General features: G+C 47.1%; 1 protein-coding gene across 7 annotated transcripts in view; it reads left to right on the forward strand.

Annotated features, from left to right (window-relative positions):
* Positions 1-14,009, forward strand: part of ULK1 (unc-51 like autophagy activating kinase 1) — an 89,400-nt gene that overhangs the window by 15,682 nt on the left and 59,709 nt on the right. For all 7 annotated transcript variants that reach the window (XM_050318672.1, XM_050318673.1, XM_050318668.1 and 4 more), the window contains exons 3-4: positions 511-603; positions 693-734. In XM_050318672.1, coding sequence (XP_050174629.1) covers positions 511-603; positions 693-734 — 135 coding nt within the window. The remainder of the gene's footprint in view (positions 1-510; positions 604-692; positions 735-14,009) is intronic.

Here is a 14,009-nt window from a genome sequence, read left to right on the forward strand (position 1 = left end):
GGGGGGTGTGAATCCCTCCACACTGCCTGTTAAGTGTGTAGAGAGCTCTTCCTTTAGTTTGGGTTGTGTTTTTTTTTAGGGTTTTCATTTTGTGTCTGTGAAGTCTTCTCTTTCTCCACTTAATTTTTCCAGGAGGAGGAAAAATCTCATACTGGTAAATAAAAGGAAACCAATCTGGCAGTGGATTTTCCATCATTAGGGCTTGGGATAAGCTGTGGCTCCCACAGTGCGTTTATTTCTAGTGATTAAATAAGAGGATAATCGCCATATAAAGTAGTAACAAAAACCCAAACCTTGGGCTTTTCTCCTTGGGCTGACAAGCATAATTCGGGAAAGGGCAAGTCTGAACAAGTGAGGAGTAGGCATTAGGATATGAAGTGAGAGGCCTTTACCGGTGCTGTAAGACACTTTGTTCAATAGTATTTGTAATCTGTTAAGAGGCTGCTTATCCTAATGTAAATTAATGGTGAAATTTACATTTACCTTTGCATTGCATATGCACTGTTTCAGAAACCTGAGCTGGAAGTAGCTGTGAAATGCATTAATAAGAAGAACCTTGCAAAATCACAAACTCTGCTGGGCAAGGAAATAAAAATCCTTAAGGTAAAGGCAGACTGACTTGTTTCCTTCAGTCTTTGTTCTACATGCCCTTTGTTGCTCCCATCTTACAGTCTTTTTTCCCCTCTTTCTAGGAATTGAAGCATGAAAACATTGTTGCCTTGTATGACTTCCAGGTAAATACATTCAATTACTTCAAAGCATTTTGGATTTGGGAAAGGCTGAATGAAGTTTGTGAAACTTCAGTTTTTAACAAATGTTTTGTGTATAGAAGTGAATTCTGGGGGGAAAAGTCTTCTGATAAGTTAGGGAAAGATAAACAAACACTGTTGAGCAGATCATGTGTTAGCTGTTGGCTGGACCGTAGAACTTGTGTGCAGTTGGCAGTTGAAGTGGGAGCTTCTGTTCCCAGGATGTAATGCAGTGTGTGGTGAATACGTCTGTAGTGGAAGCTCCGAAGTTCTCAAAACGTTAGAAACAAAATTACAGTAGTTTATTTTTGGCGTGCCCACCTTTGGTTTTCTTTCTCTGGTCTGGATACACTCCCTGAGAAAATTTCTTTTTCCTGGGCCGTGTTAAAATAGTGTGAGCATGACTTTGTGGCATATGATTGCCTCCAGTTCCAGAGGATTTCAATTTGCATTTTTCTGTTGTCCTTGTGGCAGTCACTAAGTGTTAAAAATTGCAGCAGACATTTTTAGATTATTGTGGTTTCCCACAGTTGCCTTTTCCTTCAAAGTCGGCCCTGAAGATCTAATCTGAGGGGCCAAAACCGATCCGCTCTGAAACCCGAGTTATCCAATGACTTTCTTTTTGTTTGTTTGTTTGTTTGTTTTGTTCCTTGAATATTTACTTAACTTGCCCAGTGGCCCAGCAGGATTTTTATTAGACGTTTGCGATGCTTTTTAAAATAACGCCGCGGGATGCGAAGCCCGAGATGGGACCCCTTGTGTTTGTGGGTGGGGGGGGGCTGATGCTGAGTGACCGCTGTGCGACCACGGCCCCGGGGTGGCTTATCGGGAGCCTCCTGCCCTGTCGCCGATATCACGTGTCCCGCAGGCCGCCCGTGTTTGTTGACATTCCTGCTTTTCCCGTGGATTGGCTCGGGTGGCTCCCACGTCAGCCCAGACACGAATCCCGGCCGGCCGGTGCAGCAGTGCCTGCCTGCGGTGCCTTCTGGGGGCTGTAGTTCGCCTCTGTCAGCCCAGCCCGCAGCCCCCATCGGGGCTGGGACACCCCCTGTGTCCCTCCCTGCCGGAGCAGGGGGCTCTGGCGTGGTGCTGCTGGGGCCTGAGGTGTTATTTTGGCCTGATGTGTGCTGCAGAGTAGCTGGGAGAGCCTCCTCTGGGCACACAGGCCACTTGGGGCATTAGATCTCATGTTTTTTGGTTTTTTTTTTTTCCTTCTCTGTACCTTCTAAATTTGCTGTATGCCTTTTTGCTTGAGGGAGTGAGTGGCTGCTCCTGCACTTCATCTTCTAGTTTGCATTTGTGTGAAGCGTTTGTGCTGCTGGGTGTGCTCTGTTGCAGACCTTTCAAAACTTCTGCTCTGTTCCTCTCCCTGCTTCAAATTACTGCTGGGTAGGAAGCAGCTCAAAGACATTTTCTGCAAAAGGAGCAATTCTATCACTGTTACAGATATAGCAATGCATTATTCTCCTTTTGTGATGGGCTTTAGTTAAATCCTGTGTATAGCAGCGTAGCCTGGTGAGATTTTCCCAAGAAGCTGTGCTAGGTGCCACAAAACAAGAACTTGAGAATGGTCCAGGGCTCAAGGCATGCCCAGGTGTATGTTTAGTTACCAGCTTAGTCAGAGAGTCCTTGTATGACCTGGGTGATTTGATTTCTCAGACAGAATGAGATGATTTAGGGAGCAGTGGGTGTTTTATAGCGCTACCAGGGCGTGGAGTCTCCTCTGGTGTGAGGTGATCGGTCACCAGACCGTCTGTTGGGGTCCACCCACACAGGTTGTGTGTGTAATGTGTCTGAGTGTTTGGCCTGCCTGGGAGTTGTATGAGAGTAAATTATCTACAGAGGTAAAAGTGCAGGTCTGTGGAAGGCTGGCTTCTGCCCACCTTTCCTTACTTTGTAGAAAAGGCTGCTGATTACTCACCTTGCTCTCCCAAGACAAGATTGGTTGCTTCATTCATAGCTGCATGTGTATTTACCCCCAAAAATATATATGTGCAGTTAACTGAACCCTTCCCTGTAGGCTTTCTAAAACTGAAGAGGTTTATTTTTGTATTACAACATCACAGAGCTGAGGGAAAAAAAATACTTCCTGTGGAACTTAATGTTGCCCTGTAGCTTTGTCTGTCATTGCATTTTGTGTCCTCCCTTGCTCTGCTCTGCCTGTCAACAGTGACTCTGACTTTTACTGGTGTACACAAGGAAATGGTTACCAAAACCACAGTGGCTGTAAGCAAGTGATTACACCCAGTGATGCTTTCATTTGCATTTTCCTGGTTAAAAACTAATGTTAACCAGGCCTCGTACAACACAAGATTTTTGATGTAATGCCAGATTTGCTTCAGACAGACACTTGCAGTGCTGATATTTAGCACTGACAAGCAGCTCTCACCCTGGCACCCTTAGTTTATCCTTCAAATTCAGGAAAATTGCTGTGCTTCTTTTCATGTCATAGATCTTTGTGATATTGGTTCATAAATAATGACAAAATAAGGAGCTTTCTAGGAGTAAATGATACTGACAAATGTTTAATGCATAAAAGTGCAGTGACTGGACTTTTATAGATCCCCTTGCTGGGGTCCTGAGAGCAGCGTCAGAACACGAGAATGGCTCACAAAATGAAATATGCATATTCCCATTATTATGTGCTCATGTATTAATGAGAGGTGCTGTTAATACTTTAGGAGCCTAATGCAAGAATCCTCAAAAAGAGGATAAATCATATGGTACTGCATTTCTGAAAGTGCTGTCTGTTTAGTGCCTGTATGGAGTTGTGGTGCAGGTTTTTTCCTAGGCACAGGAGATGTTTGGCATACAGTAAAAACTCTATTCTGCCATCTGTGGGGTTCATTAGTACTTACTGAGCAATCCCTGTGACTCCTCAAGTGGCTTGCAGAGGGACTGGAGTTGGGGACCCCAGTCTGCAGCAGTCAGGGGGGAGTTCAGCAGCCCAGAGGGACATCTGGGTACCAGAAGTCTCTTTACTGTGAAGGGAGCCAAATGAACTCTGGTTCCTTAAGGTGGAAATCAGTAACAACAAGGGTACAAATGATGGTTTCTGCCAGATGAGGACTTGGTATGGAAATGAGATTTCTCAGAAAACTGATCTCCAGAACTCTTGAGGATCAGCTCAACTCTTCACACACTGACACTGGAAGGTTAGCACGTGTGGTCTGGCGTGTGGGACTTGCTTTGGTTTCTTTTGTGACTCAGGGCATTGATTCTGTGATCTTCATTAGCTGAGGGGATTCAGTGGTAGGAAGGTAACCCTTGAGCTTTTTAGATCCTGGAAGCACTGTGTCCTAGACAGCTTCTTCCAGCACTACTGAGAACTGAGTTCTTCCATGTAACCAAGATCTTTGGGCAATGGGAGATCACGGATATGTTTTCCTCCCTGTGCTGTGCCAGCTGCCTCAGATTGAATAAGTGTCAACTGAAGATCTCACATGTGGCTGTGTTGGTGCTAGGGCAGAAAATCTGCTATTCCTGGACATAAGTCATGCTTTGGATATTAGAAAGCATTTTCCCACGTGAAATAGGAAGGATTATTGTACTGGTGTGTTTTCCCTAATTCTGTGCTGTGGGCTGAGCTTGCTTCTTAAAGCAGCCTGGCTAGGACTGTGCTTGTGTGGGTATTGGGTGGGTTTCGTGTTGGTTTTCTTTCTTTTCCCCCAATTTTGGCCCAGGTGGGATGGACTGGTTGTGGCAGTACATCTGTTAACGTCACGCAGGGCACTGCTGTGACGTTTGTGCTCAGCCTGTGTTACCTGAGGGTCTGCTTTCCATAATTTGGTGACAGGTTGCCTTATTGCACTCACGAGTTTGGGATGAGCTGAGAGTAATGCTTAACTCACTCATCTAGCACAGACTCACCAAAAATATTTCTGCTGGGATGAGTGTATCACCTGGAGACAAAGAACACGGAGTCCTTGCAGCGCAGCTTTTCTCATGCACACGGATTAAGGAATGGGTGGCAGAACAAACACTTCTCAGCTTAGTGATCAGTCGGCCTGGGCTGGTGATAATAACAGCCTTGTTGTGTTGCTACTGTACAGCAAGTCCTTGTGATCAATAGGACCGTGGCTGCTGGGCTGTGATGTGCTGCTGTGCTGTCTGCACCATCACCCTTCTCTGACACGGAGCCTTTAGCTGTTCATCTGCATCTTGTGTACGTGCCTCCTGCTATCCCCCGGGACCTCCAGAGTGCAGTGTCCTTAGGTGTGTCCTTCCCAGTGCCCTCCAGCCTCCTCAGCTGCATTGCCATGCTGGGGAGCGTGGTGTGGGATGAATCAGTGTTGCAGCAGTGTCACCTCATGCCTCACCACCTCTCGTGCCACCTCACGCAGGATCTCCTGTTCCTCGGGCGCTGCTGTTTGGGTGCCCCATCCTGGGGAGACAGGGCTCCAGTGTGACACTGGGAGTGACTAAGGAGGCTCTCTGTGTCTGGGAGATGGCAGTCCTGAGGTCAGGCTGCCTGGGTAAATCCTGTTTTAATTCCATCCCCGAGCGAAGCTGGCAGGCTGCCTGGTGAGTGGGTGTAAAGTGCAGGCTTCTCTGAACTGCCAAGCAATCCTCTTTCTGTCTGTGCTGCGGACAAGAATGGGGTGTCTGCTGTCCTGCTCCGTCAGCATCCTCGCATCTGTTGAAGGGAATCACTGAAGACTGGATCTGGCTTAATTTAGAGCTGGAAGAGAAAAGGACAAAAACCCAACCGTCCTCTGCCAGTAGTTTTGTAGGGTGAGGCTTGAGAGTTTAGTGGACCAAAATGGATGTGTTTGTGGAGAGTTGAGAATTTTATAGTCCTTTTTTTTTTTTTTTTTTTTTTTAATAAAGCTGGCTTCACTAACCGAGCACCCCACTGTGCAGGTCACAGAAACATCTAGCAAATATTGACCACTAAATATAGACCTCAGAGGAGTCATAGGCTTTTTATAGAGGGAGTTGCCTTGCTGCATTTCTGAAGTTGTGATCACTGTTTTACTCATCCCCTGTGTAAAGCACATACCTGTGTTCCTCTCACATGATGAAGGTGTCATGGAAGGGCCGGCGACGTGGTGGTTAATAGCCTCTGAAGCTCCTGTGGAAGGTAGCATTACTCAGACCATAATGACAGATTAAGGAATGTTTCCCAGGAGTAATCAGAAACTGGTAGCCTGTTGTGTTCGCAGTTTGACAGCAGAGCTCTGTAACGGCAGAACTGCTGTTCGTGCTGCTCCTCGGGAAGGTCCCTCAGTGTTTCCACCAGGACAGTTTCCACTGTGCAAATCCTTGTGGTGACTGAATGCATTTGGTTGGAGTGAGCAAAGCAAGGAGGTGAAGATTTGGAGGATAGATGGGAAGAGGTGCCTCGTAATCAGTGGCTGGGTGGGATTAAATTCAGATGGAGAAACAGTGTTTGAATTTGTTTTAAGTTATTTATAGGTTCAAAGCAAAGCCTAATTAAGAGATTTAATTTTGTGGCTGGACTGAACTTGCCCCTACACTGCAATAAAACTGTGTTTCAAAAGCTCATCTTAATGCTCAAGCTTATCTAGAGAATTGAGGATACAGTTCACTTTCAAGTGTCTTCCTTTCTCCTCTCCCTTTCTTGCACCACCTGCCTTCCCACCTGTTGATAGTAATTGAAAAGCTTTGCAGAACAAGCAGACTAGCTAACAGTGGTGCTAGTGGTAGGAATCCAGGCTGGGTGGCTCTGGTTTGCTTTGGCAAAACACCTCAAGAAGCTCTGGTCCTTGGAAGTGGATGTGGGTCTTCCATGAGGTAAATCATCCCAGAAGTGAGATACAGTGGGAAACGAGCAGCCAGGCACAGGGTGGTCAGCAGAGGTGGTGGCCTTTGATCTGCAAGGGGTTTTGGTTTGGTTTTGTTTTCAAAATAAGTATGGGTGGTTTTGTTTGCTTTCTCTTGGCTGGGTGCTGGTTTTGTTTGGGGATTTTTGCTGTTACGTTCATGCAACAATAACAAATGGCAAACTCAGTGGAAAAAGAACAGGAATGATGTAGTCTTTGCATGCAAAGTTTCTCAGGTACAGACCTAAACATGTTTTTGCTTAAGAGAAAGCATCTTAATTGTCTTCAGATGTTATGATTGCTCTCTGAGAAATGTCTTAACAAATGTTTGCAGCAGAATCCAGCAGAGCCCTGCCCATAGATAGCTGTGGAACCTCTTCTGTTCTTGCTGCATAGCAAAGAGGTGCTTTAACTGTGCTCAATCTCCTGCATTATCATGTGCAGCCCTTAAATATCACCGTAAACACAGGGATGCTGTCTAAGTGCAAAGTGAGGATCTCAGAGCTGCGTTTGTTTACTGAGCAAGGTTGTTTCAAGGGGGGCTGATAGAAATGAATCAAACTGTGCATCACTGGTTGCTTAGGGCAATAATGTTCTGTCTGGCTGCAGGAGCACCTGGCTTGTCTCCCAGCATCAGAGTAACAGGAGGAATTAGGTCAGCTGAGCTGGCATAGTAGGGATCAACCAGACAGTGTGGTTCGGCTTGGGGGGGAACGAAAGATGCGTGATTTTAAGTCAGTAGAGATCCCATTTAGCAAAGTGTCTTACGTGTCCAGGTAGGCAGGGCCTCCCAGCTGGGGTGTGAGAGCTGCTGGTGTGATGGGGAACCCAGGGAACACGATGGGGTGCTGGGCAGGGCTGGGAGGCAGCCCTGGGGCTGCAGGGTGGGCTCTGTGTGTCCCCTGCCTGTGTGTGCTGTGTCCTGTCACCCTGTGCAGCGCTGAGCCATGGGGGGACTTTCTCTCTGAAGGCTTCATTTGTGTTTGATATTCTCTTTGTTTAGTTGGCATTTGTAGCCAGCATGTTAAATATGTTAAAACCCATTTCTTTGTTTTTTTAAATACTGCAGATTTGAGTCCATGTTTCTCTGGCTTCCACTGACTGGATTTTTTTTTTCCCCCCTCTTAATTTAAGACCGTTTTTATTTGAAAGAAAACTCATGCCTTTTTTCTTTAAATTCCTTTCTTCCACACCTTTGTGATAACAAGTGTGTTTGTTCTCTTAAATCTGGTAAATGAAGTCTGAAATAAATGGATGTAAAAGAGAAGACTTGCAAAGGCCAGTCACTCATGCAGCTACCATAGAAGACCTCAGGGAGGTCAGACATTTTCAGGGTTGCTTAAAAACAAAGACCACCAACAAAAAACCTGAACAACTCCTGCAGAATATCAGATGGTGGTTGGGATATACCATTAAAAAAATATCAATTCCCAACTTTATCAGTGGAACTACATTAATCAAATAAAAATCAAACTTCAGGGCTTGGTCACTTTGCTTGTACTTGCACATATCTCAGTAAATTAATACGTCTCAGTGATTGTGATTAAAGCTGAAATGTTCACATTCATACCGTGTTACCCACCTCGACCCCCAGCTCTCCCCCCATTGCTCCTACTTATTGGGCAGGCTCATAAAATGCAACTTTATGGTATGCAAGGATTTAATTCCAGTGCATGTGACTGAGCTTAAGGGAATGGGGAATTCAGCTTTAAAAGTTCAGTTTATAGCATGGCTGTGATACAGAAAGGAGATAAGGAATAAATACAGAAAAGCAAATCGGATCTTGATTATTTTTATCGTTGTTTTTAGAATTCTGAAGTTTCCTCTCTTGGTAGTATTAACATAATGCATTGCCATTTGCAAAGGAGCTTGCTTTTGTTTGAAAAAAGCTTCTAGGTATTATTCTGCCTGTTGGCAAGGGGGTAACTACTTCCTTCTGCTCTGTGTCAGGATGTCCAAACTTTTCAGGATTCTGCTGGGTTTTTTTTTCTTCTACATTCTCTTATCCTTGCTGGGCTGCTGCAGCTGCAGCTTGCAGATGTGACCTGCAGCCAATGCCCTGGGGCAGTGATGCCTCCCCAGGAGTTGGCTGGGGGGGCACAGACTGCCCTAGGAGGTGCAGTGTTACCCCCAGAGCAACGTGGCTCTGTAAGGAGGGGTTGCTTTTCAGTGTTGCTGCAGCACAAGTCCCCAGTTTGCTCTGATGTGTGCGTGTTTTTGGTCTTGCCTCGAAGCTCTGCGACCTGTGAAACCCAGCACTTTGTCTCTCTGCCCCATCGTGACATGAATTGCATAGTCTGGTTTCTGTGGTCGGGCTCAGATGCAGCTCCAGCTGTGGCCTGCTGGAGTGTGCTGCTCTGCAGAGGCCCCCTCTGCCTCTGAAGGAGAGCCAGGTGTTTCTGTCTGAGCTCTCTGCAGGTGCTGTGGTCACCAATCACCCAGCAAGTGCCTTGGGTCTCGGGGCTTCGCTCTTGGCTTCACACACGTTCACCGCTGGCCTTGCCCAGAGCGCCCAGCAGTGGGGGTGTGACCAGCACTGCCACTGCCTGCAGGGAGGGCTGGGGCTGCTCTGAAGGAACCTGCTGAAAGCTCCAGTCCAGTGGAAGGGATGGTGTGGTTTGTTCAGGCCACTTGAAGACTGAGCTGCCCTACCAGCTGTGCTCCCGTTTGTCCTCAGTGCTGTGAGCTCCCTGGACATGACGTTGTCTTGTTTGGTTTTGAATGTCATGCAGGCAGACTTCAGAACCGTTGCCAGGAGGATGGGAAATACTTTCCCTCCCTTCCTGAAGCCTGTGTAGAACCAAAGGATAGCCTTCCTGCTGTTTTTAAGCTGCCCTGAAGTACAACCTGTGCTGAAACAACTCATCAGATTTACAGTGGAGAACATATAGTGCCTGGAACGGGGCAGAGCAGACCCTTGGCATCACTGCTCTTCTGGTCCTGCAAAAATTGGCCTGCTGCAAGGGCAGCCATAAACCATTTCTGTGCTGCAGGGCCTGCCTTTGCTTGCTTTGTGCCTCTGCTGGTGCTCTGCATCCTGGGCAAGCTGGCAGGTCAGTAGGAAGTGGAATGCAGTTGAGAGCCAGTGCAGAAGTTCGTGGGCCTCTCTGGGTCTTGCTTTCTGGTGCTTATTCCGTGGGATCTACAGAAAGAAACTAGAAGCCCTCATCCTTCTGGGATGTCACAGATCTGCTGACCATGGGAATAGCACTGCCCAGTCAGTAGCAGTAGGTTTTATTGCTGGACCTGAATGTGTCAAAATGGGCAAAGGTATAGGATGATGGTGTTGTTTGTCTATCACTTCCTGGACCTTGTGCTTTCCTGTGACTGCTGTTGTAGCCCCAGATTTATAACTTTCAGGGTAGCCCCTATTCAAGAGAAAAGTGGCTGCTGGTTCCTTATAACTTACTAACTCTCTTGGTGCAGGACTTGAATCCCAAAAGTCTGTCCTAAACCATGCTTTTGTCTGCCTGTGAAGCTGTGTCTGGGCTTGAGAAACATTTTGTGGTATTGCATGTCCGTGCAGAGAGGAGATTATACTGCAGTGAGTGCTTTCCTTTTCTTTCTTCATCTGAGTTAACTGTTGTCTCCTGAATTGGAAACCTGTTCAAAATGCTCCTGAGTGCCTTATTGAGGTTCAGGAGGAGTGAGGAGGATGACCAGGGCTAGAGAACAGGCGAACACAAGAGGCTCTGAGACACGTTTTTCTTTTCGCTTGAGGTCAAAAGGCTGTAAATACCTTATAGCTGTTTGCTTTGGATCAGTTTTCCAAAGGATGATGAGCATTGGTAGGTGCTCCCACACTTCAGATTGATGTTGCTATTGTCTCTTTTGTTCCAACAGTTGCGTCAGGAGATAATCCTTGCATAGCGTGACAGTTTTCCTCTCCCTCTTTGGGGGTTAGCCAGCTCAAGCCAAGCTGAGGGCCCCAGTGAAATAATACAAAGACATTTTACTTTTTGGCAAGTTTCTTCCATCTCTTGAGAGCAGTGGGTTCATTTTTCCCCAGCCCGGTGTTCTTGAGAGGCCCTGCCTGAGCTAGTGGCTTTCCAGGTGCCATGGGCCTGGAATTGGCTTCTGTAAAGCAAAGCTGTGTTTGGTGCAGGCTGTGTTCATGATTGCATTTTCACTGCCAGAAAGCCATGACTAGAGACCACAGGCCAGGAGGGCACTGGCTCTGTGAGATCCTCCTGGCAAGACAGGATGTGCTGTCGTTCTGCTGCAGGGAGTGAGGGAAGTAGCAAGAGACAAAAAAGGTGGAAAAGCTTAGCTTTCTGTTGGTGTTATCTTCCACTGTCAGACCCTCAGCCTTGCTCCACTGCCCTTGTGTTGGTGCAGTTGGTTGAGTCCCTGCCTCCCTTTCAGAGATCCACGTGTGGCAATTATCGTGGCTTGGCAGTGCCTCTGGGCGCTGTTGGAGAGGTGGTGTGGGAGATCCCTCCTGAGAGGTACAAACCAGGGACCTTTGCCATCAGAGGGAGGCCAGCAAATAGGCTGATCTTCAGGAGGGTAACAAAACCAGTCCTGAGGACTCGAGTCCATCCAGCTCCTCTCCTGCAGGCAGCAGGAGCCTCGTCAGCCCTGCAGTGCTCAGCACGTGGTCGTAACTGTGGAGCTGCATTCGTGTGCAGAGTGTTCCTCCTGCATCCCCCAGTCTTCCTAGAAAAGACTTGTGTGAGGTGGAAGCCGTTCTTCGCTGGTTTTACCCCAGAGCCCGTTACAGCACTGGTGCCTCACAGATTGGTGAGAACATTTCACTGCTGAGAGTCCTGCGGTGTTTGTTGTGTCATCGAATTTCCGCTTCTTTTCCTTCCTGAGCACCTTTCTAAACTCGGTGGCAGGCTGAGTGCAGGGGTAGAGTGCAGAGGAGGATTTTTCTAAGGAAAATTCCTCTTGCTGACTTTTTAAGCTGTGGTGGGAGGATGACTAACTGTGGGTACAGCCAGACATTTCCCTCTGGACACACCTAAACACACACTTTCCAAGAAGATGATCATGCCACCTTCCAGTATGGGTGGAGAGAAAATTTAAAGGGAGACAGGACTGCTGGGTCTTGATGTCCATAATGCCATCCCTCCTGGTGTCCCAGTGAGGAATTTTAGCAGAGCACAGTCCTGGGGTGATTTAAGGTGTACTGCTAAATGAGGTTTCTTCATTTCTTTGTCCTCCATCAGCAGATGTGTGTTATTTGTAGACAGCAGAGGCTGTTGCCTATTTTTACACTCAATTAAATTGTAACTTCATCGCTGGGGCCTCTGCTGCAAGAACTACAAGTCAGGCAGTGATCCAGACTGATTAATTATCAGCTTAATGCCTTTGGCAGAGGCCTTTTGCTGCTATTGTGGAGCGTGGTCAGGGTACTGCTGCACTTTGTGATGAGAGGAAAAGTTCGGGGGTTGTTTCTGTGCTGTTCCCTTCATTGAGCTTGTTTAGTGACAGGATTAGCCTTGGCTGCACCAACTGGCACATGTGAATAAGTGGTCCAGAGGAAATTATCTGTGCTGCTTCTTGGACATGAGCCTCTGCAGAAATTCAGCAAACTGTAACACTTTTCTTGTTGCTGATATGGAAACAAGTGGGCTGGACATTTTGGTTTCTTTTTTTCAGAGGAACTGGTAGCTTGCAAAATTTGGCTTGCAGTATTTTTTCCTTGTTTTGTTAATGGACAAATCATAAATATAGTGGAAGGATAAAAATGGGCAAGAAACAGTTTCTGCTGCTGAATCAGCTTGAGAGAAGTCCATCAGCCCATTTGAGAAACCAAAAGTCTCTTTAGACAGCTGAATCTGTAACAAGAATAAGCTCTACTGGCTTTTTACAAACAAGAGCTTGTTTCTGGGACTCTTCCCGAAATAAATGTTTAGTTTTGTTGGCAGAATTCTACAAATCTCTTTTCTGGTAATGGGGTCTTGAAATGCTGAAGCTGCAAATGTGGAAGTTGTTCTCCCTTCTACAGGCATCTGCGATCTGAAAACACCCTTGCTAGATGTTCCTCTGCTGCTTTGGGTGTGTGTGCAGCGGGGAGGTGGAATGTTCAGAGGGTGCAGTTGCCAGGGGCTGGTTGAGGGAGCCATCTACTTCTTTCCTAGAAGCCTTTTAGGCATTGCCCTCTTATCCCACCAACACAGGGTGAAGAGATAAAACCACCAACCACCAAGGTCACATTGTTGTTGGGAGGTTGAGCATCTCCCTTGCCAGTGAAGGTCCTTGCTTAACCCTGGTCATTGTACGCTCTGGCTGCCAAAAATCAATGGCTTGCCTTGATGATGTTTGTTTGCAGAGTCTTTAAATAATGTAGAGTGGAAAAACAACCAAACTGCTCAGTGTACATTAGCTGTTGGCCAACAAACTATTGCAAATATCTTCTGGGCTTGGTTTGTGTAAGCTCTGCTTCCTCTTCATTTTTTACATAGGTAATAATATGCTGAGCTTCCCCAAACCCTGCTGTCACTACACATATTCATGTACAGAGTTATTGAGCTGCAGTGATCACAGCATGTTTAGCCAAGAAGTGTCTCTGAAAACTGCTGCTGTGGCAGTGATGAACTTGGTGTGGGCTGCAGAAACCACTTCAGACACTTCCTTTGTGCCCAGCAGTTGCCCAGCACTGAGCTCCCTGAGCAGCTGCACCGCACTTCTGGTGTTTCTCACATTTTCTGGTATATCTGGGCCTGGAGTTCCTGTGGAACTGAAAGTCCTGGGTGTCTCTCATCAACCTTGGGTTTCCAGTGTTCCTGCTTAGGACAGCAGGAGCTGGTGGGCTTTGAACACTCCTGAACCTTCTCCCTCAGCTCTTTGTCGTGTTCGTGTGATGATGCTTGGGATTTTCTCCTTGCACTGCTTCCCTTTGACTGGTGCTTTTAACCACAGACTGGTTTCCCACTTCACCCAAAGTGTATATGAGATTGGATGACTTAATGCGTGCTGCTTTCAAACACAGAGGCTGGAAAACAAAGCCTGTTTAAAGTAGTGCTTGTCATGCAAGGAAGTGCAACAAACGCCTTCTTGAAGCAGCAGAGAAAATTGCTTTCTGAACAAACAAGGGGACTTCAAAAAGCTCAGCTGGGCTTGGCAGTGAGAGCAGCTGTAAGAGTGGAGGGTGGCTCTGGGCTCTGGTGAACACTTGAACCTGGGGCTGCCCGGTGCCTTGAACCCCTCTGGGGGAAGGTGGCTGTGCCCCCTGCAGCTGTGGCTGCAGCCTCTCAAATCACAGATAATTCAGCTTCCTCCTCTCTTCCCCCTCTTCCTCCAACCAGTCTTCCAGCCCAGATTTCATGTTGTGGGGGTTAAAAGAGGACAGAAGAGGAATGATGAGAGGTGCAGAGGACTCCAGGCATTGACAAAGGCGGGCAATTTGGTACAGGCTCGACAGGAGGTAGAGTCCTGTGGGCAGACCAAGATGAAAGGGGCTGAGAGCAGACATTGGAGACTGCTTGGAAACCAAACAGCTGGTAGGGTGAATGCTGGGGGTTTT

Source organism: Myiozetetes cayanensis, unplaced genomic scaffold (assembly GCF_022539395.1).
Source record: "Myiozetetes cayanensis isolate MyiCay16 unplaced genomic scaffold, myiCay2020 scf21, whole genome shotgun sequence".
Lineage (NCBI taxonomy): Eukaryota > Metazoa > Chordata > Aves > Passeriformes > Tyrannidae > Myiozetetes > Myiozetetes cayanensis.